Genomic DNA, 22,230 nt, shown 5'->3' with positions numbered 1-22,230 from the left:
TAAGCAGCCAATGAGGGATTCCCGCCCTGACCCCCATGTTGTTCTGCCTCTCTAAAGGTTGGGATACAATAGGTCAATCAATTAAGAGTCCTGGGACAAAGTGGTCTAAGGGTGCTGTCTGGCCATCTCCTGAGACGGAGCTGACAGCATTGACTGGGGTCTGCAGCAGAAGGACTGAGCATGAGGGACCTTCTGTGGCAGATGCTCTCAATTCTCTCTGCATACAGATTCCCCGTCCTTCACTAGCTCACTGCATCTTTTGTTCACCAAAGAGAGCATGTGCTCAACAGGGAGTGCCAAATACAGAAGAGACTGTTCCCTCCAAGAAACCCATCCTCAGAAAATGTGAGTCACTGCCTTGTGTGAGTGTCCTCCCTGAGTCTCTCACATGATGAGATGCTGTTAGTTATCTTGCTGGGTATGAATCCTAGCTCTGCCACTTTTTGGCTGGGTGACCTGGGCTGGGTACTGTGTCTCATCTGGAAATGGTGATAGAAACAGGATCCTTCTCATGGGATAGCCAGGAGAATAAATGGGGCCAACCCAAGGAGAGTAGTGTGGCTGAAGGCAGGGATCCCTGTGTTAGCCACAGCCACTGTCATTTCTCTGGTGGATGCACAGCCTCAGTGTGACCAGAACCAATGAGCAAGGAGGCAAAGAAATATAGTAGATAGATTAGGTAATTATCCTGGGGGAGATAAGATCATAATATGTGGTGACTTTGTGGGGCCAACAACTATAAAACCAGCATTTGTAATATTTGCAGTAATTAACTTTAACTGAGTGAATTTGGGCAAGTGACTCTATCATTCTGCACCTCAATTTTTCTGATCTCTCCATTCTGTAGTGAGGAGTAAATGAGTTAATGCAGGTAAAGGGCTTACAACAGTACCTGGTAGAGCAGGTATGTAAATGTAGGTAAATAAGTTATACAAATGAGTTCTTATGCCTTGAGATAAAATTTCAGTAACAGCATCAAGAAAAACATGATCAGCCAGGCCCGTGTGGCTCAGGGTTGAGCACTGACCCAGGAACTAAGAAGTCACCAGTTTGATTCCCAGTCAGGGCACATGCCTGGGTTGAGGGTTTGATCCCCAATAGGGGGCTTGCAGGAGGCAGCCAATTGATGAAGTTTTTCTCTCTTCAGTGTTTCTATCTCTCTATCCCTCTCCCTTTCTCTCTCTCTCCAAAAAAAAAGAAAAACATGTTTAACCTCAAATAATTAACTGGAAGTGATGATATTTTCTGGAAAACTAGGATAGTGACTCAGAAATGTCTCTAACAATGACAAAGATACTATCTCCAAAATGCTCAGGGAGAGCTTGAACTAGAAAGCTTTATGAAATGGGAGTATATGGAGAAGAGCAATAATTCTAAATTAATAGTATCTACACATATGATGAAAACTTAAGTATCAATTAATGAATATTATAAGAACCCATGAAACTCTGTGTCTTCAAATATTTTATGGATTGTTACACACACACACACACACACACACACACACACACACACAGCCTTCCTGGGAAAAAGGAGGTGGCTGTTTGTTTAGGACTGTCATGTGTCCAGGTCTATTTTCTGAGCATCTACTATGTACCAGGCCCTAGTTGAGGTCCAGGTGTCTCTGCTCTCCTAAATCTCTCTGTCCAGCAGGTGCAACAAAGCGGCATGATGTGCCCTGGGACCTTCACCATGAGGTCAGCAGGAGGGAGGAGCCTGGATGGGGGTTAGGAGGGCTTCTCCGAGTATGGCATGTCTGTGCAGATTGATACCTGAGGGCTGGTGTTATGGGTCTCCCCACAAAAGATATATTGAAGTCCTTATTTATGACCTTATTTATAAATAGAGTCTTTATAGAGGTAATTGAGGTAAAATGAGGTCATTAAGGTGAACCCTAATCCAATATGATTGGTGTCCTTATGAAAAGGGGAAATGTGGACAGAGACATGCACACAGGGAGAACAATGCATGAAGATGAAGGCAGAGATTGAGGTGAATTGGCAGAAGCCAAGAAGTCCCAGATTGCCAGCAAACCACCAGAAGCTGAGAGACAGATGTGGAACAGATTTGCTTCAAGGTCCTCAGAAAGAACCAACCCTGCAGACACCTTGGTCTCAGACTTGTAACCTCCAGAACTGTGGAAAAATAAATTTCTGTTGTTGAGCCACTCTGTGGTATTTGTCTCAGCAGACCTCGCACACCAATGCAGGGGGGTAGGAGTGAGTCAGCTGGGGTTGGAGGCACCTAGCCAGAGGGAACAGCACGCAGGGGAAGGGTGGCCAGAGCAGCTGTCACTGTGGAGAACATAACAGGGCCAGCAGGGCCTGGCCCTCTGGCCACCCTGAAAAGTGGGGGCCTTACAGGATCATATGGGGATGAGGTGAGAATGAGATGCATGGCTCATACTTTCTCTGACGGAGCACCCACAGAGTGCCAGGCAGGTGACAAGTGACCAAGACAGTAGTACCTGCTTTCCTGTGGGGCAATAGGCAATGGAACAGAGAAAAGTGAGAATGATGGCAGGGGCTATGGAAGGCTGGGAAGGCCCATCTGAGGAGGGGGCATTAGACTAAGCCCCTTTGGAGCCAGCCAGAAGATCTGGGGGAAGAGTGTCCAGGCATTGGAGAGCCCCTGCAAAGGCCCTGAGGTCAGCACTGTATTTGGCAAGTTTGAGGAGCAGCAAGAGGTCAACGTGGCTGGAGGGCAGTGAGCGAGGGGGAGAGTGAGAGGACATGAAGGCAAGGGGACAAAAGGGAAGATCATGTAGAGTCTGGATGGGAGTTTGGGCAAAACACATGGTGCACTGTTGCCTGGTACAAATTATGTCCTCAGTAAATGTGTGACTTTATCAATAATCCTGGAAAGGGGTAAGCTGCTGGGGATTTTACTCAGGGGAGCGAGGATGTGAACCTAGTTTTCAGAGCGGCCTGAATGGCTGTTAGGTGTGTGAACTGGATTCTCAGTGTGACTGCAGCAGGCTTGCCCGCCCACCACCATCTCCGGGGACCTGGCTTCTGTCTCCTGACACTTGTCCTTATGAGCTCTGTGTTATTCACACATTTGAATGGCTCCATCCAGGTTAAGAAGGACAACCTTACAAACAGAACGGAGGAAGACAGGTCTGCTCCCACACAAAAGAAGAGGAGCCTTGGCCCAGGTTCCCAGACTCCGAGCCAAGCTCCCTCCCTCACCAGCTGTGTGAGTCTGGGAATGAACAATAGGTCTACCTCATGGAAATCCTGTGAGATTCTCTGAATTAATCGACACACATTAGCTTAGAACCAAGACTGTCGTACAGTGAGGACTTCATAAATGTTAGACATCATTTCCACCTACCTTAAAAAAACAAAAACCCTTTCTTAACTGCATACTCTTCTCCTCACGAACTTCACACACAGCTGCCTCCATTTCTGCCCCACCCTTCTCTCCTGCACCCTCTAGTCACCTCCATGAGGCTCACTCCTACACAGGCATCAGGTTCATCCATCTGACAGCTTCCGGTCCATCACTCTTGGGCTCCCCAAACCCCACACTTGCCTGGGCTCCTCCTTAGGCCTAGTCTTACACCTTCCCTCTTCTCTACCCACATCTGGTCCTGGGTGAGCTCCTCCACCTTATGCTGATGACATCCACATTTCTCTCTCCAGCCTGACCTCTTCCCTGAGCTCCAGACTCCTCCCCCGACTGCCTCCTCGATGTCTTCTGCACATTGCAAATGTAACCCATCCAGGACTGAGCTCCGGAGCTCCACCCAAGCCTGCTCCTTGCTCAGTCCCATCTTAGTTCAAGGCTACAAGAGCTGCTATCATCTCTACCTTGCCTTCTTTCACACCACAGCCAACCTGCCAACAACTCTGTCTACTCCTACTACAGAGAATCTATTCCGAAGCAGCCCTTATCCTCCTGGGCCTCCACCCTGTTCCAGCCTCCTTGTCTCCTGCCTGGACTGTCACAGCAGCTCCTCACAGGCCCTGCCCCACCTGCAGAGGTAGGGGCCCCAAGGACACCCAATTTAGATAATGTTCCTCCTCTGCTCCACACCCTTCCGTGGTGCCACCTCACTTATAGCAGATGCCAAGACAGGTCACAAGACCCTCAGTGACCTGTCCCCATCGTCTCTCTGATCTCACGTGCTCACGCTGTTCCAACCACTGGCCTTCCTCCTACAGACCAAGCATGGGTCTCTGCAGTTACTATTCCCTCTGCTTGGAATGTTCCTCATCCAGACACTATACAGTGCTAGCCACTGACTGACCTACTATGTGCTTTTCTTTTTTTAAAAAAAAATATTTTTATTGATTTCAGAGTGAAAGGGAGAGGGAAAGAGAGATAGAAATATCAATGATCATAATCACTGATTAGCTGCCTCCTGCATGCCCCCCAATGGGGATCAAACCCACAACTTGGGCATGTGCCCTGACAGGGAATCGAACCGTGATCTGGTTCATAGGTCGATGCTCAACCACTGAGCCACGCCAGTTGGGCACTGTGTGCTTTTCTTAGTTATCCTATTTATTCTCTGTCTCCCCAACCAAAATGTCAGCTCTCTGAGGGCAGGGACCCCAGTGCACCTGTTCACAGCTGTACGCCCAGTGTACGGATTGGCACAGTGTCCTGATGATCAGTGACTGAGGTGTCACTGTCTTCCCGGCCCCGAGACACTCAGCCTTTGATCCTGCATTGCCTTAGTGGGTGACCAGACACTTACTTCTTTGGGTCAGTGAAGGGAAGTGGCCGTGGCGGGGGCTCATCTGTTCTCTTCCACCCTGTTGGGTGTTTATTCCCCACAGGCTGCTTGGAGAAGAAGGACTTGGGGACGGAGGCAGAGAGCTGGAAGGAGCTGGACTGGGCCAGCTGTGAAGGTTGAGGAGTCTCTGCACTGGTAGTTTTGTAAACTTGAGCAGGGTACCCAGCCCTTGAGTTCATGTCACTGCAAAGTAAAAATGAAAGAATTAAGAGATGAAATTTATCCCATATCACAAAACAGATCTGTTTAAATGTACTCTTGGGAAATAAAAATGTTCATTAAACCAAGAGACACATAAATACATTGCTGCTGCAGAAAATTCTAAAGGTACAGCTGCTGCACAGCACTCAATCCCACCAGGAATGCCCTTCTAACACATTTAGTTCCTCTACGAGAATCTAAAAACATAGCCCTCTATGGGTGGATGACCCCCTGTGAGATTCCCCTCCTCCTAGGGACAATCTACACATCTGAAGGTGGGGATCCTGACTGCCTGTCTATAGGCAACCACAGCTTACAGTTTGCTCTATGGCCTTAACCTTTTCCTATGCATTAAAATATACACAATCAGAAATAGGGGGACGGGGAGTGAGGATTATGTTTTTATATAACTGAGTTCATGTTAATATATTGTACTGTAACTTGTGGGTTTTTTTTAAAAGTAGACTGATTTATCTTTTTTTAAAATATATTTTATTGATTTTTTACTGAGAGGAAGTGAGAGGGATAGAGAGTTAGAAACATCGATGAGAGGGAAACATTGATCAGCTGCCTCCTGCACACCTCCCACTGGGGATAGGCCCGCAACCAAGGTACATGCCCTTGACCGGAATCGAACCCGGGACCCCTCAGTCCGCAGGCCGACGCTCCATCCACTGAGCCAAACTGGTTAGGGCAACTTGTGGGGTTTTTAACTTAAAATATATATGTGATGTAGCTCTTCATTAATTTTAAAGACATCTACTATATATCAGACACTATTCCAGCTGACCTAATCCAAACCATAGCTCAATATCACAAATGCTGAATACCTGTGGAATTAATGCTACAACAAACCTCATGCTGTTGACTAGGACCCAATTCTTGCGGAGCCAACCGCTTATACCACGGAGGCAATTAACTTCTTAATGAAAGTCCAGTTCCATCTTATATAATAAAGAGCTAATATGCAAATGGTCCATCATGCTCTCATGCCATCACGGCTCAGACAATCAATACTGGGGAGAAAGAATGGGGACCAGCCAGGCACAAATGAGCTCATGAGAGAGGAATGGGGACCAGCTAGGCTGTGGCTCAGAAGAGGGACAAGCTGTCCACCCTGCGGTCCTGGGCACCAGTGGCTGTGCCTGCGCCTGCGGCCCGGGAGAGGAACAAGCCGAATGCTCTGTGGTCCTGGGCGCCAGCGCCTGTGGCTGCGGCCCAGGAGAGGGACAAGCCACCCACCCCGCAGTCCCAGGCGCCAGCGCCTGCAGCCCAGGAGAGGGACAAAACGCCCGCTCTGCGGTTCCAGGTGCCTGCAGCTGTGGCCCAGGTGAAGCCGCCTGTCCACAGTCCTCTGCGGCTGCGGCCAGCCCGGGTGAAGCCAGCGTGGGTTCTGGGTGCCTGCAGCTGGCCAGAAAGAGGGAAGCCTAGGTCACGGGTGCCTGTGACCGGCCAGAGGGAGGGAAGCCTGGGTCCTGGGTGTGGGGCAAGGCAGAGGTGGCTAGGGGCGATCAGGCCAGCAGGGAAGCAGTTAGGAGCAATCAGGCCAGAAGGGGAGCAGTTAGGGGCGATCAGGCAGGCAGGCAGAGGTGTTAGGGGCAATCAGGCAGGCAGGCAGCTGAGCAGTTAGGAGCCAGTGGTTCCAGATTGCTAGAGGCAGTTGGACATCCCCCAAGGGGTCCCAGATTGGAGAGGGTGCAGGCTGGGCTAAGGGAGCTCCCCATCCCTATGCACGAATTTTGTGCACCAGGCCTCTAGTTTCAAATAAGAGGTATTTAATGAGAAAATTAATGCCTCTGGAGTATAAGTCAATAAATCTTTTCTGCCCTGGTCAGTTTGGCTTAGTGGTTAGAACATCAGCCTGTAGACTGAAGAGTCATGGGATTGATTTCTGGTCAAAGGATGTACTTTGTTTGCAGGTTTGATCCCTGACCCCAACTGGAGCGTGTGTTGATTGTGTCTCTCTCACATCGATGTGTGTTCTCTCTCTCTCTCTCTCTTTTCTCCCCCTATCTCCTTTCCACTCTCTCTCTAAGGATCAATGGAGAAAATATCCTTGGGTGAGAATTAAAAAAAATAAAATAAATCCTTTCTGAAGGTCAATTTAGCAATATTAGAGGGGTGGGACTTCTGACTATGACCTAGTGAGAAGATTGGCAAATCTTGGACCCCAAAAGCATAAAACAACCATTTGACAAAAACAACCATTTTAGCACTCTGTAAATTGACTAATGGCATATAACAAACCAAGATTCATTTATGCTTAAAAAACTGCTGAACTTCAGGTAAGAAGAGAGACATCTGAGGCATCTTGGCCTAGGGCTCCTCCCATCCCCCTGCCCAGCTCAATGAACAAGGAAGTTTGGCCACAGTGGAATGTTTGAGATAGTAAAAACATACCAACATATGTGCAATCATAATTTCAGAAGAGAGAATGGGGTAGAAGAAAGGTTTGAAGAAATAACAGCTGAAAACTCCCCAGATTTGATGAAAAACATTCATCTACACATAAAAGAAGCTCAACAAACCCCAAGCATGATAAATACAAAGACATTCACCCCCCACTCCCCCAAGAAAACCAGCTGAAAGTCAAACACTAAGATAAAAATCTTGAAAGCATAAATAGAAAAAGGATTCGTCACACACAGAGTAGCAATATAACCAACTGATGACTTCTCATTTGAAACAATGGAATGGAATGATATTTTCTTTCTTTTTAAAAAAATATATTTTATTGATTTTTTACAGAGAGGAAGGGAGAGAGATAGAGAGTTAGAAACATCAATGAGAGAGACATCGATCAGCTGCCTCCTGCACATCTCCAATCGGGGATGTGCCCGCAACCAAGGTATATGCCCTTGACTGGAATCGAACCTGGGACCCCTCAGTCCACAGGCCAATGCTCTATCCACTGAGCCAAACCGGTTACAGCTGGAATGATATTTACAAAACACTGAAGAAAATCTGTCAATCAAGTATTCTATATCCAGCAAAACTACCCTTCACAAATGAAGGCAAAATATTTTCCCGATAAAGACTGAGAAAATGCATTGCTAGCACATCTGCCTAAAAAATAATAAAAGAGGTCCTCAGACTGAAAGGAAATGACTCTAAGTGGTGATCTGAAGCCATATAGAGGAATGAAGGGTCCAAGATGATAAATTTATGGGTTAGAATTTATTTCTTATCCAACTTCTTTAAAGACAAAAGTTACGTAAAGCAATAATATTAATATATTGTTGGGTTTATAACATACATGAGAAAATAGTACAAAGGAGGGAAGAGAATGAAGCTATAGTGGAGAAAAGATTCTATGGTATATTGGAATTATTACTATTAATCTAAATTATCCTGATAAGATGCATATTTTAATAACTAAAAAATAGCCAAAAATCAAGAGGACTTCAAACAGTACATTAAAATACATTTATTTAACACAAAAGGCAGTAGAGAAACAACAGAGGAGCAATAAAGACAGACATATAGAAAACCAAAAGCAAAACAGAAAATGTAAACCCATTCATTAGCAATAATCTCATTAGATGTAAATGCTTAAACACCCCCATTTAAACGACAGGAGACTGTCAGACTGGATTTAAAAAAGAAAGCAAACTTTCAACAATAAAGATTTTTTAAAAAGCAAGCTCCAATTATTTATATTTTCTACAATTTAGCAGCAGCTATTAATAGGGCCTAGGTTGTGCATCTGTGGGGGATGTCCAGGGAGTCATGGAATATATAACACAGGGAATGGACTCTGTATATAGTGGGCAGAAGGGCTCCCCCAAGGAGGCAATGGCGTCTGAGCTGAAAAGTGAAGGATGAGTAGCATCAATCTAATACACGAACTCCCAGAAATCCATGCCACAGAAAAGCCTGCACAAGATGGTCACTATGGTGCTGTGTGTAACCAGGAAAAGTTGGACATGACCTGAATGTCTTTTCATAGAGGATTAAAAAGATCATTCCAACCATACCCACGTGATCCAAAACTATGCAGCCAGTGCAAAGAATAAGGTAGATTTCTGTTTGTGGATGAGAACAGATGTCTGTAAGTGGAAACAAGGCATGGTGCAAAGCATGGCTCTACTCTTTCTTTTTTAAATGTACATATATTGTATGATTATGTAACATTTTTTGTTTTGTTTTTACAAAAAGGAATGTGCATATTTTTCCCAACTGTGGATCATAAAAGCAACTTACTGGGTCCTGACCATTATTGAGGGAAAAAATAGGCTAGTATAAAAACCAACAGTGACCATCATGTGAGGTAAGGGTAAATGGTTTTGTGGAACTTCATTAGGGATGTCCATGGTGGCTTATAATGTAAAATGCCTTTCCTGTTTAAGGGAATGGTCAAAAATGATTGAAAAAACTGGGCTGATACAAGTTTGGAGAAAAATCTCTGGGAGAGCTTACACTAACATTACTATACCACTGGACAGAGTAATGATAGGGAACATGTACAGAATAACAGTCAAATGAAACTATATAAATAGCACACAGGGCAAAAGAAGGCGCCATCTGATACCCCAGTCTCCCTCGTCAAGGCAACCTTGGTCCACCCTTTACTTTTTCAACAGAGCACCTATGCATACACAAGCACATGTGAGTGAGGGAGTGTGTATCCACCCAACGTTCTTTGTAAAATAAAAGGCAGCACATAGTAAGCTTGCTCTGCACTTGGCTTTGACCTTAATAATATGTTCTGGAGCTCACTCCATGTCAGTCTCCACAAGGCCCTCTCTCTTCAATGGCTGCAGAGGGGCCACTCTGTGACTGTATCATAAATTATATTACCCTCATTTTACTTTCTACATCACATATTTTCTCTACCTGTTATCAGTAATGTCAACTTCTGTGAGCTAAAAAACATGAGATGATTAAAGAAGGGAAAAGAGTGAACACACTTTGTCTGTGTTTGCTAGCTAGCTCCATCTACTGCGTCTTTAAAAAAATTTTTTTAAATTGATTTTTAGAGAGAGAGGGGGTTAGGGAGAAAGAGACAAGCATCAATGTGAGAGCAAAACATTGATCAGCTGCCTCCTGGGCACCCCCTACCAAAGGACTGAGTCAGCAACCTGGCATGTGCCTTGACCAGGAATCAAACTGGCAACCTTTCAGTGCACGGGATGATGCCCAACCAAGACACACTGGCCAGGGCTATTCACTGACTCTTTTGATTTGGGTTTGCTCCTCTTCAGGCCCTGTGGCAGACACTAAGCGTGTCATCCTAATGCCTCCTCACCCTATATAGATGAAGGCTGATTTTACTCATTCTTTGCTTGAGGAAGGTGACCTAACACCCAATCCAGGGGAGAAATCCTGATTGGTTGACAACACTTGTCTGGGATGGGTGTGGGGTGGGCCTGTGATCCACTTCTGGCCAGTGAGATGTTGGGAGAGAGAGAGTGTGTGTGTGTGTGCATGTGTGTTGTCCGCTGGGCGATTTCTGGGGAAGATCTCTTCATTAAAAAACAAACACACAGCCTTGGCCAGTGTGGCTCAGTTGATTGAGCACTGTCCTGTGCATGGAGAGGTTGCTGGTTCAGGCTCAATTCCTGGTAGGGAGCGTGCAGGATGCCAATTGATGTTGCGCTCTCACATTAATATTTCTCTCTCTCTCCCCTCTTCCTTCCTGTCTCTCTAAAAATCAATAAACTGCCCGTCCAGTGTGGACCTATGAATGAGGAGATCACAGTTCGAGGCACATGTTTGGGTTGCAGGTTCAATCCCCAGTAGGGGGTGTGCAGGAGGCAGCCAAATCAGTGATTCTCTCTCATCATTGATGTTTCTATCTCTCCCTCTCCTTTCCTCTCTGAAATTAAACACACACACACACATACACACACACCAATAAACTATAAAAAATCAAAACAAAAACAAAAAACTTGCAGAAAACAACACTTCCTCTTCCACTGGACACTGATTCTCTGGTGGAATGGCAGCCACTTTGAGACTGTGAGGGGAGCTAGCCTGTAGTCTGATGGAGGCAGAACAAAAACAGGGAAAGAACATGGGTCCCTGGGTGAAGAACTTACCCAGTCCTGGGGGCCTCCATAACTTGGGATTTCATGTTCTATGAGCTAAGAGTCTTCCTTCAATTGAGCTGGGATTTTCTATTACTTGTAGACAAAGATATTCCCATGACTGTGTCCTTCTTCACCCTTGACAAGGCTCAGGACTAGATGGTGCCTCAGGGATGGCATGGTCTCAACCAAAAACTATTCTCCTGAACATGCTGTGCATCTCAGTTCAGCCCCTTGAGGTGGGCACCCTTTCCCACACACCAATGGACATGAGCAGTGCCAGGTGCCCAGTGCAGGGTGGAGTTCCTCACCTGCCTAGCAATCCAGAGTAAACATACTTTCTTTCGGAAGCACCAGTGTGGACAGGTGTCCTCCCTGAGCCTTAGCTTTTACCTGAAAAACGGGGCAGCACCAAGCAGTGGATGAGAAAATGAGCCGTGCTGCTCACCTGACCCAGGTTCTGATCCCAGCTCCAACTGACACACCGTAACCTTTGCTCGAGTCCCTTCCCTCCCTCTGTGAGGCTCAGTTTCCTCCTCTGAGAAATGAGACAACAACGCACCTGCCTCATGAACTCATATGTGCAAAGTACTCGCACGGTCTGAGGAAACAGAGATAGGCTCCCCGAGGTGCAGTTATTATAAAAAGACGTCATGGGTCCAGAGACTAAAAGCATGGGCTCTGGACTTGGCACTCTCACCCCACCTTCACCCACAGAGGCTAAGTTATATCTCAGGGAAGCATTGAAGATTTTGTTGGAGTAAAAGGTTTTGTGGCTTACAAAAATGGTTGAAAACCATAGGCTAGATGGAGCAATCACACAGCTGTTTGGATATGTGCAATGCTCTGGTCTTGATGGGTGGCCTAGGGTGGGTGACAAGCACAAAGGGCACTGTGCTCCTGCCTTCAGGAGGAAGAGCAGTGGTGGAGCAGGAGACAGTGACAGTGCTGATCCCGCCAGGTGTGAGCACGCCAGGCCCTGCTCTGAGCATCTTACAGCTGTCATTTCATTTAGTTAGCTCAGCAACCCCAAGAGGCAGGAACTACCACCATCCCCCTGTTTCAAGTGGGAAAACTGAAGCTCAGAGAGATTAAATAATTTCCCCAAATGACGTAGCTGGGAGGGAATGGAGCCAGGGTGCAAACCCAGACAGTCTGGCCCAAGAGAAAGAACCTGATTTTAACCACCAGCCTATACTTTCAATGACAACAGAAGTCACAATCAATATGTAGTGAGTGATCAGAAAAATCTAGCAGCAGCTGATATTTTTGGACCCAGATATATCTCAGGCCCTGTGCTAGGTACTTTATTATTTTTTAAAAATATATTTTATTGATTTTTTTACAGAGAGGAAGGGAGAGAGAGAGAGAGAGAGAGAGAGTTAGAAATATTGATGAGAGAGAAACATCGATCAGCTGCCTCCTGCACACCTCCTACTGGGGATGTGCCTGCAACCAAGGTATATGCCCTTGACCGGAATTGAACCTGGGACCCTTCAGTCTGCAGGCCGAAACTCTATCCACTGAGCCAAACCAGTTAAGGCTGTGCTAGGTACTTTAATGCATAATGTCAGTTCATCCACATAGCCTTAGGCCACAGAGCCTATCATTACCTCCATTTACAGATGAGGAAATGGAGCCTCAGAGAAACTGATGGAGATCACATGGCTGGTTAGTGGTAGAGCTGTGATCTGGACATAGTTAGAGCCTGGGAAATAACACTGCTCACCCAGATACCCTTAGGTGGGCCCCTGATGCTTGACCTTAACTGCAGGACCAATCTCACCCTCTCTCCCTGGTGTGTGCCATGGCCCGAGAGTTAGTCAGCCCCTGCATGTGGCTGGAATAACGCTCCAGTGTAGTAGCCATGAGTGGCCGTATTCCACCCTGTGGCCTGGGAGCAGAAGTGGCAGGTCTTCAGAGAGTGGAAGCAGAGAGGCTATGGGGTCAAAGTCTATAAGGATCCAACCAGCGCTGGCCACCTCCACCAACCACTGCCCGCTCACCGTCACAGCGGCCTCCTCCTGCCCACCCCCCAAATACAGCTGGAGGAGTCTGGGAATATCCGAGTGAGATCACAGCCCTCCACACGCCACCTGTAATGGCCCTCTGCCTTCCAGCTCCTTCCATTCTCCCTCCTACTCACTCTGCTCCAGTTGCATGGAACCTGTTCCCATACATGCCAGAAACATTTTACTGCAGGGCCTTTGCACTGCTCTCTCCCCCAAGATCTCTTCATGGTCCCACCTTCCCTGAGTTGGCCTGGGTTCCTCTTCCCAAGCTGACTGTGACTCTTGGAGGAGGTCTTTGGCATGTGTGACCCCAGTCTCCTGGCTAACACAGGTAGGGTGGGCCCCAATGGATCCTAAGGCCCTCACATTACCTTTCGGGGCTCTGCCCCTAGAAGGGTATCTGACGATTTCTGCAGCACAGCCCTGGGACGGGAAGCCACGTGCTTCCTGCCTGCCTGCCTGGGAACGCCCAGCTGTGTCAGCTCTACACGAAGCCGGAGCCTCTCATCGCTCCTGAACAGCTCTGACAAATTGCCCTGGAAACCCAGGAAGGTTTGGAGTGTGTGCTGCCTCAGGAGAGGGCAGGGGTCCAGGTGGCTGCTCGCCTGGGATCACACAGCCCACTGTGGTGCCCACAGTAGGTGCTGGCGCCTGGCAGTGTGCCTGGAAGCCAGGCTCCCATGACGAATGTCTGGGGGAGAGTCTGTGCACTGAAATCATCAGTGGGCACAAGCTGCTACAGGCTGCAGTGCCCTCCCCAGCATGGCTGGAGTGTAAGAGGGCATCCGTCTTTGTGGGGGTTCCCTGTTTGAGCATGACAAGGCCCATCCCTCAAATTCTGCCTGCAAACTCATTCCTACTACCCCCAGAATAATTTGCCCTAGAGTAGCCCCGAGTGTTCTCCCCAGACCTTATCGCCATCTGGCATGTTACTATTACATGGTAGCTCAGTTGTCTGCCTCACTCTCACCAGGAGAATATCAGCTCCATAAGGAAGTTGACTTAGTTTGACTGTGTTCCCTGCTGTATCGCCATTTTGGGAATAGTGCCTGGCACAAAGTGGGTGCTTTAATGGTCAAGCCTGCCCAGTCCTGCTCTTCTCTCAAGAATCTCAAGCTCCCAGTCTGCAGCAGCATTTGGCCCTGACTCTTACATAGCTCGCTGGCACTGTCCTGGACCCTTTCTGTCTCCCTCCTTATGTCCTGGCAGTGCCACTTGTCTTGTCTTCTGATCCAGGCCTTCTTCCTTCTCATTCACATTCAGCCTCAGCCCCAGCATAGCACTTCAAAACATAGATTTCAAAACATAAATCTGTCTGCACTACCCTTTCTGCTGAAAACTTCCCTTGCTGCCCACAGCTCTTAGGATCAAATCCAAACTCCTTAATGTGGCTGAAAGGGCCTTGCATGGTCTGCCCCCTGCTGACCTCCCCAAACTCAGTTGCCCCCTCAATTTCTACTCTTGAGCCTGGGGGGCCTGTTCAGCGACCTGAAGGTACCCATCCTCTTTTTTACCTCAGGATCTTTGCACATGCTACTTGCACAGAGACACCCTTTCCACACCCAATCTTTCCTTTCTCTTTTCAAAAATAACTGCCAAGACAAGGCAGAGGGAGGGCTTGAACACTGGTGGGCTGATTCTGGAGCCCACACTCTTACCTACAGTAAAGATGTTTCTTTAAATCAACTCATTTAATTTTCCTGAACTTGTCCAAGGCAATATCTATAAAATCAGAGAATGAGTGGCAACACTTTCTTTAATACTACCCATTAAAGCAAACACACATCCATTTCAAATACGTTTTCCTCCTGTACCACCCAAATCACCTAGAGCATTTTGGGAAATGCTGTTCCACATTAGAGCCTGGTTGCCTAGGAGAAAACTTCCGGAAGCAGCTTTAATGACTAGATAAGAATGATGTGCAATTAGCATCAATTGTCTGTATGCAAATTAAAGCTTGTAACCTTAGGGCCCTCTTTCCTAGCAGGCTCCCCTCCCATGTTATTGTCCTCATTTTTAGGTTCAGTAAATCCTCTCAGACAAGGGTAATTTTATACCCACTTCCTGCCTCAGCTTTGGTCTACTCCCCAGCGCTGCTACCTTTATGTCAAAGATTTTGCAACCCTATAGTTACTCAGGTCACTATCATAGGCCTGTGTCCAGCACAGGGGCCACTGCAGCGGATACCTGGGACATTTGTCTGACATTTGACATTTGTCTCAGCGATGATCTGATTCTCATCTGTCTCTCTCACTGGTGGTGGGCTGAGGTATCTGGGATATAACAAATCCCTAAGAAGTATTTGTGAGCGAAGTGAATGGATAAATAAATAAATGAATGAATGAAGGAGCTGTGAGTTCCAATTAAAGACTATCTGTTTAGGGAGGCAGCCTGAGATGGAGACCAGGGACCGAGCTGGGACACTTCTCTCTCCCCACCTTCCCCCTTCTCCTGGGCCCCTTGACTCAGGATCTGTGCACTGAGGCAAGGGGAAGCACCGACTTACAGGTGCTCTGAAATCCAAATCTGCCACACAACCACTGTGAAATCATGACATCACTTCAGGAGGTATCAAGCAGCATTCTAACATTTTAAAAAGACGAGACTAGAACTAAGTGCTTCGCACACAGGCTAAGTATTGTTTGGGAAATTTTTGCTTCACCTTTTTTTAAGGAGTGCTCAGAGAAGGGAAGGGAAGGGATGCTGTGAGGCTGTGGCTTAAGGGGTTCTTAAGGGGTTCACCTTAGGGTCAGGCAGCTCAATAATCTTTGCCTGGAGTCATAGACCTCTGAAGGGGCCCATGGACCAGGCTGAGACCCATGGCTGCAAAAGAACTTTTCATCCTCTGCATTTTTCTGGGAGATGGTTCACTGCTTTCGTCAGATTCTCAAAGTGTGTGGTTTGGACTCCAGGTTGTTGGTTCTCCAGTGCCTGTTCTTTCTCATTCCCCTGCCAGTCTCTCTACCAGTGGTTCTCAAAGTGTAGTCCCAGGATCTACTGGGAACTTAAAAAAAAAAAAGCATATTCTTTGGCCCTTTTGACCTACTGAGTGGGACCCAGCTTCTGTGCTGACAGCCCTCCAGGGGATTATCTGGGGACCACTGCACGTTACTGTGTCGGCTGAAAGGCTATACCATGATCTCCCAAACTTCATTGTCTCTGGGATGGTCATGTGACACTGCTTGCTGAAGAAGGTTTTGGGAAAGCTTTTGTTTTCTCCATATAAAATGAGCTCTACAGATGCTGCAATCTTTCCTCTGCTCTCTGCCTCCACGTTCCCCAGGGGCTCCACAGCTACCCAGAGACCAGGAAGTGGCAGCCTGTGTGGAAGGATGGGGGAGCAGGAAGACACAGGGTACAGCCTGAGGCTCTCCCTGAGCTGCTGCATCAGCCAGGCTCTGTCCTCTTGGACTTTCCTTCAGGGCGCTGTTAAACCTCTATTTGTTTAAGCTGGTGTGGGTCAGGTTTCCCATAACCTCCAGCCAAACACACTCCTAACAGATGCATTCTGTGACCCCAGAAAGCATAAAAACCATGGGTCTCAGCAGAGGGAGAAAGAGACAGCGGACATCAGGGACAGATGAGACAACCAGCCAGGGGTTTCTCTCCCTCTATTGTGTTTTTGAAGGCTGATGGATGGGCAGCAGGGGGTGCTCCATGAGCCTCCTAACTCTGTAAGCAAACTCTTGTACAAGCTCATACATTTGTGAGCATGTTTCTGAGGCTGGGAGCCTGCCATCAAGCCTGTGGGGGAAGTAGAAAAGGGTCAGGATCCCCTGAAGGGCCCGGGCGAGGAACAGCGCCTTACCTGGTCTGCCTTGGTGGGTTGCGACTGCCCCCGGTCAGGCCTGTAGGGGTGCTGGAGCCTGAGTTGTACAGCTTCGGTCGGTAGGCCTGGCTCTGGGCAGCAACCACAGGAGCAGGCGAGACCTCCCTTCGCCTGTCTGCATGGTGGGAATGGCCAGTGGACTCACGCCCACCCCCACAAAGGCCAATACTTCCTGGTGACTTGTGTGGCTTGGCCGGCCGAGGTGCCTTGGCCAGTGACATGCAGCTGGGACTGGAGGTGTAGAGGGTGGTGTCAATGCCGCTGTCACTGGAGCCGCCCTTGGAGAGGGGGTCTTGCTCTGGCTCCAGAGGGTCCAGGGGGTCAAACCAGCGGTCATCACTGTGGCTGCTGGAGGCGTTGCTGGACAGGGTATTGCTGCTGGAATGACTGGAGTACTGAGGCTCTCCCTGGAGGCAAGAGAAGTGTCATCTCTAGATTCCAGGATGGGGCAAACCTTCCCTCCCTGGGTCCTACTCCCCTGAGTGTGACCTCTGGAGCCAGACAACTTCTAACTCTGGCTCCCTCACTTACTGGCCATGTGACCTTGGGCAAGTACCTCAGTTTCCACATGTGTAAATGGGGTTGATACTAACTACTTCATGGGGTCGCTTGGAGGGATGACATTATGTATGCAACAAGAGCTCACAGTTGAAGCTCAACATGTCTAAAACTCAGCTCTTGGCCTTCCCTCCTGAATCTGCCTCTCTCCCTCTCAATAATGGCACCACCATCCCTTCAGCTGTCCTACTCAAGAGCCTTGGAGTCACCCTGGACCTGCTTTTGACCTCATACCATGCCCACTTCAATAGTAAATCTTGTTAGCATCTTCAAAACTGATTAGAACTCACCACTTCTTCCTCGGCTCCATCCACTACCTCCCACAGTGGCTTCTTCCTAGTCTCCTTGCTCCTGTCCGTCTCCCGGCCAACCCTGCCCGTTTGTTCCCTATATGCACCCACATCAGTTCATGTTCCTTCCCTGTTTAGAACCTTCCTGTGGTTCCATCTCACTCAGGGGAGAAGCAAGAGTCCTCACCAAGGCCCCCAAGTGATCTGGCCCCATGTTCTGGTCTCTAACTTGATCTCCCTCTACCTCTTGCTCACTTTGCACCAGCCACATGGGCCTCCCTGCTGCTCTTTGAGCATGCCAGGCACACATCCACTTCAGGGCCTTTGTACCTGCTGTCCCGCTGCTTGCAATTCTCTTCCCCCAGATGTCTTTATGGATCACCCCCTACTTCATTCAGGATTTTGGCTTAAAGGTCACCTCTTCAAAGACCTTTTCTAGCCACCTCATCCTAAAGCACTCTTCCCCTTAACTGTGCTTTGTTTTCCTTTCCCAGCAAGAACCAGTTCTTGGTGTTACATGATTTATCTGCTTATCTACTTGTTGCTTGTTGCCCCTAATGGCATGTCAGCTTTGTGAGAACAGCGGCTCATCTGTTTTCTTCATCATTGTGGCCCCAATGCCTGGCATGTTGCAAGTGCTCATCAAACACTCACTGAATGAATGGATGTGAAAAGACTGCCAAGTGCTCACCAAAACTATCTCCTTCTGGGCACACAGGACTACATTTCCCAGCTTCCTTTGCAGTGAGGTGTGGTCAAGGATGAAGTCCTGGCCACGGCAATATAAGTGACAGTGATTTTTGCTATTTCCATGCTTGGACTACAAAAACTTCCCACATGAACCTCTCTCCCTCCCATCCCCTGCCTCGGAAAGAGGCAGGGCAGGAACCCAGCAGAGGGATCCAAGGCCCTGAGGGACAGTGGGGCCACAAGATGATGTTAGAGACCAGAACATGGGTTCCTGAATCACCATGTGGAGAGCTGCTCTCTGAATACCTGCACTGAACTGTTACATGAGAGGGAAATAAACTGTTTTGTGTGAGGTCACTAAGACAGCCTGCCATAGCTGTCATAGCTGTTAACCTACTGCCATAGACTGGATGTTAACCTACTCCCCCCGAATTTCTATGTTGAATCCTAATCCCCAGTGTGATGGTATTAGGAGGTAGTACCTTTGGGAGGTGATTAGGTCATGAGGGTGGAACTCTCATGAATGGAATTTTTAAATCCTTATATATATTTACCTATGTATTCCTATATCTACACTAATAAAAGAGAAACATGCAAATTGGTGTCACTCCACTATGCCCACCAGCCAATCAGAGCAACTATGCAAATTAACCCAACAAAGATGGCAGTTAATTCGCATACACAGGCATGGAGCAAAGACTGAAGGCTCCAGCTGGAGTGAAGACTGAAGACTGAAGAGGCTTGGCTTCTCCGCTGCAGCTGAGGCTAGCCTCGAGGCTTGGCTTCCCTGCTGCGGCCGGACCAAAGGCCTGGGTCCTGGGTGCCGGAGGAAAACCGGTGCCAGCAGCCAGGGGAAGGCCTATTGCGCGAATCTTCGTGCAACGGGCTTCTAGTATATTTATATTCCTCATGAACAGGATTATTAAATCCACATGGATATTTATGTCCTTATAAAAGGAACCCCAGAGAGCTCCATCACACATTCCACCACATGGGGTGAGAAGGCTGCCTATGAACTAGGAAACGGGTCTTCACCAGACACTGATCTGCCTGCACCTTGATCTTGGACTTCCCACCCTTCCAGAACTATGAGAAATAAATATCTGCCCTAGCTGGTTTGGCTCAGTGGCTAGACCATCAGCCTGCTGACTGAAGGGTTCCAGGTTTGATTCTGGTCAAGGGCATGTGCCCGGGTTGCAGGCTCGATCCCCATTGGGGGTCGTGCAGGAGGCAGCTGATCAATGATTCTCTCTCATCATTGATGTTTCTCTCTCTTTCTCCCTCTTCCTTCCTCTCTGAATTCAATAAAAATATACTAAAAAAGAAAAAAGAAATATCTATTAATATAAGCTGACCTAGTATATGGCATTTTGTTACAGAGCCTGAGCTGATGAAGATACTTACCATGACTGATGAAATAATAAGGAAAGTGGGGCTTGAGAAGCTAAAGTGATTTAAAAATATATATATATATTTATTGATTTCTGAGAGGGAGAGAGAGAGAGAGAGATAGAAACATCAATGATGAGAATCATTGATCGATCAATGAGGGCAATGGGGGCAATGGGGATCAAGCCCGCAACCCAGGCACGTGCCCTTGACTGGAATCAAACCTGGGACCCTTTAGTCTGCAAGCCGATGCTCTAGCCACTGAGCCAAACCAGCTAGGGCTGAAGTGATTTGCTCTGGATGACATAGTTGGTGAGCCAGGATGTGCACCTGGCTGATTCTAACTCTAGCATTTAGCCCCTCTGATCGAGTGAAAGTTAGCAAAGGTAGAGAATGTGCTCACATGTGGAGTTGAGAGGCCCAGGCAGGTAAAGCTGCCTGGCCCAAAGCAGTCATGGCAAGCCGAGCAGCCAAATTAGCTAATTCCTACAGCTCTGACTCCCCAGGGTGAGGCAGTGGGGCCCACACTCACTTTGGAATGCCTGTTGGGGGAGTCTTTGCCTGCTGCATCCTGCCTGGAGGCGTGCTTGCTCCCACTGGTTCCAGCCAGGGCTGAGAGCCGGGCCTGGGCGGGCACATGCCACAAAGGCTCTGCAGGAAGACAGGAGACATATCAGTGGTTAGCGGTGACTCAGGTCTGTCCCGAGTCCATCCAAAGAATCTGGCCCTAAATATGGTTTGTGATGGAGCCACCTCTCTGCCGGCTTGTCTGCTCAGTGCACACAGGGCCATGACCCCATCAATGTATGTCTTGTGGGTATAACAACACTCAGTAATGGAACAGTTACAGAGCTTTTACTCTGTGCTAGGCCCCACTCTGGTGTTTTGCATGGGTGAACTCATCGAAGCCTTACAACAATCCCCCATCTTTATTCCCAAAGGAGATTGAGCACATTTTCATCCTTACTAACCATTTGTATTTATTTCATAAATTACCTGCTTGCACACTTTACCCAGTTTTCCATGGAATTGACTATTTTTTATCTTATTGGTGTATAGGATTCTTTACATATGCAAGGTAGCAATCTTTTGTTGGTTAAATGAACATAATTTCTTTTTGTTTAATGAAAATGGGATAATAATAAACATTGTCCTACAAGTTGATTTTCACTTTACAATATACTTACATTTTGAACAAGTGTAGGATTGTCTGGGACAGAATTATACAAGTGGAATTGCTGGTTCAAATGTGAAACAGATTTAAAATCGTGATGGCTGGTATGGGCATAAATTAGTCTAAATTCCTAAAACCAGTGAGCCTGAATTGAGCATCTGACCTTAAAAACAACAACAACAACAACAACAACAACAACAAAAACGCCACAAAAATAAAACCACCAAGGGAGGACTAGTTAGTATCTATTAATCTTTTAAATGCTCTGGGGAAGGTGGGCTGCCGGAGGGTCACTGCAGAGAGCAGCCTGTCCGGCACAGGCGAGGTGTCACTGTCTGTGTGGCTTTCACTTGGGAACCATGGACATAAGAGAGCAGGGAGGGTGGCCACCTGCTCTGCCTCTGGAGATGATTATCCTCTTTGGAGCATCCCACACCCCCAGAAGGTGCTGGTCTCCTGGGAGGCGGCCAACCCATGCCAGGAAACCACATTTCTACAGAGAGCCAAGCCTGTGGCTGTCACATCCAGCCTTAACTACCATTTATGACACACGTATTTCTGCCTCTGGCCTAGACTCTCCCCTGACTTCAGACTGGTATATATGGCTGGGCACCTCCCAGTGAACATGGCCAACGCCAGCTCCTTATCTTCTTCCAAACCTGAATCTCTCAGTCTCTCCTGCTCAATCAATGGCTGCTCTATCCTTTCAGCTCCTCAGGCCAAAAACCTGGTATCACCCTTGATTCCTTTCTCTCTCACCCACATTGAGGCATCAGGAAATTCTATCAACTCTACCTTCAAAATGAGAAAAAGAAATTAAAACCCCACAAAAACACCAAAAAACTCTACCTTCAAGTGACCATATCCAGAACCCACCCATCTTTCCCCCTCCACTGTTCCCACTCTGTAGCAAGAGAGATCCTGTGATCACCTGAAGCAGATCCCATCCCATCTGTGCATCATACCTTCTGTCCCTGTCACCTTCCATCAGGTCTCTATATGGGTCTTCTACTGTTCCTCCAACACCAGAGTCATGCTAGCTCAGGGTCGTTGACTAGCTCTTCCCTCCTCTAGAATGTTATCCTAGCTGGCTCCTTTGCCTGATTTGCTCAGAGATTCTCCCAAATGCCACCAATCTCTCTCAGCACTGTTAGTTCCCACTTGATACTCAGCATCATGGGTGAGTACTTATCACTGCCCATCTTTCCCAGCAGACTGTCAGGGTATGTGCCTGTTTGGCTCACACCACATCCCTGGTACTCAGCCTGGTGTACTGTTAGTGAAGGGCTAGGTTCCTTCCCCTCCCTGGCT

At 47.7% G+C, this 22,230-nt stretch overlaps 1 protein-coding gene across 1 annotated transcript in view; it reads right to left on the bottom strand.

The window, feature by feature from the left end:
- Nucleotides 1-22,230, bottom strand: part of SIPA1L3 (signal induced proliferation associated 1 like 3) — a 261,128-nt gene that overhangs the window by 21,907 nt on the left and 216,991 nt on the right. The window contains exons 15-17 of the mRNA XM_023760563.1: nt 20,278-20,396; nt 16,798-17,225; nt 4,709-4,930 (exon numbers count right to left, since the gene is read on the bottom strand). Coding sequence (XP_023616331.1) covers nt 4,709-4,930; nt 16,798-17,225; nt 20,278-20,396 — 769 coding nt within the window. The remainder of the gene's footprint in view (nt 1-4,708; nt 4,931-16,797; nt 17,226-20,277; nt 20,397-22,230) is intronic.

The sequence above is a fragment of the Myotis lucifugus genome, unplaced genomic scaffold (genome assembly GCF_000147115.1).
Source record: "Myotis lucifugus unplaced genomic scaffold, Myoluc2.0 scaffold_185, whole genome shotgun sequence".
NCBI classification, from domain to species: domain Eukaryota; kingdom Metazoa; phylum Chordata; class Mammalia; order Chiroptera; family Vespertilionidae; genus Myotis; species Myotis lucifugus.
The sequence above is the reverse complement of the archived record's forward strand: the minus strand, read 5'-3'. Positions and strand labels throughout refer to the sequence as shown.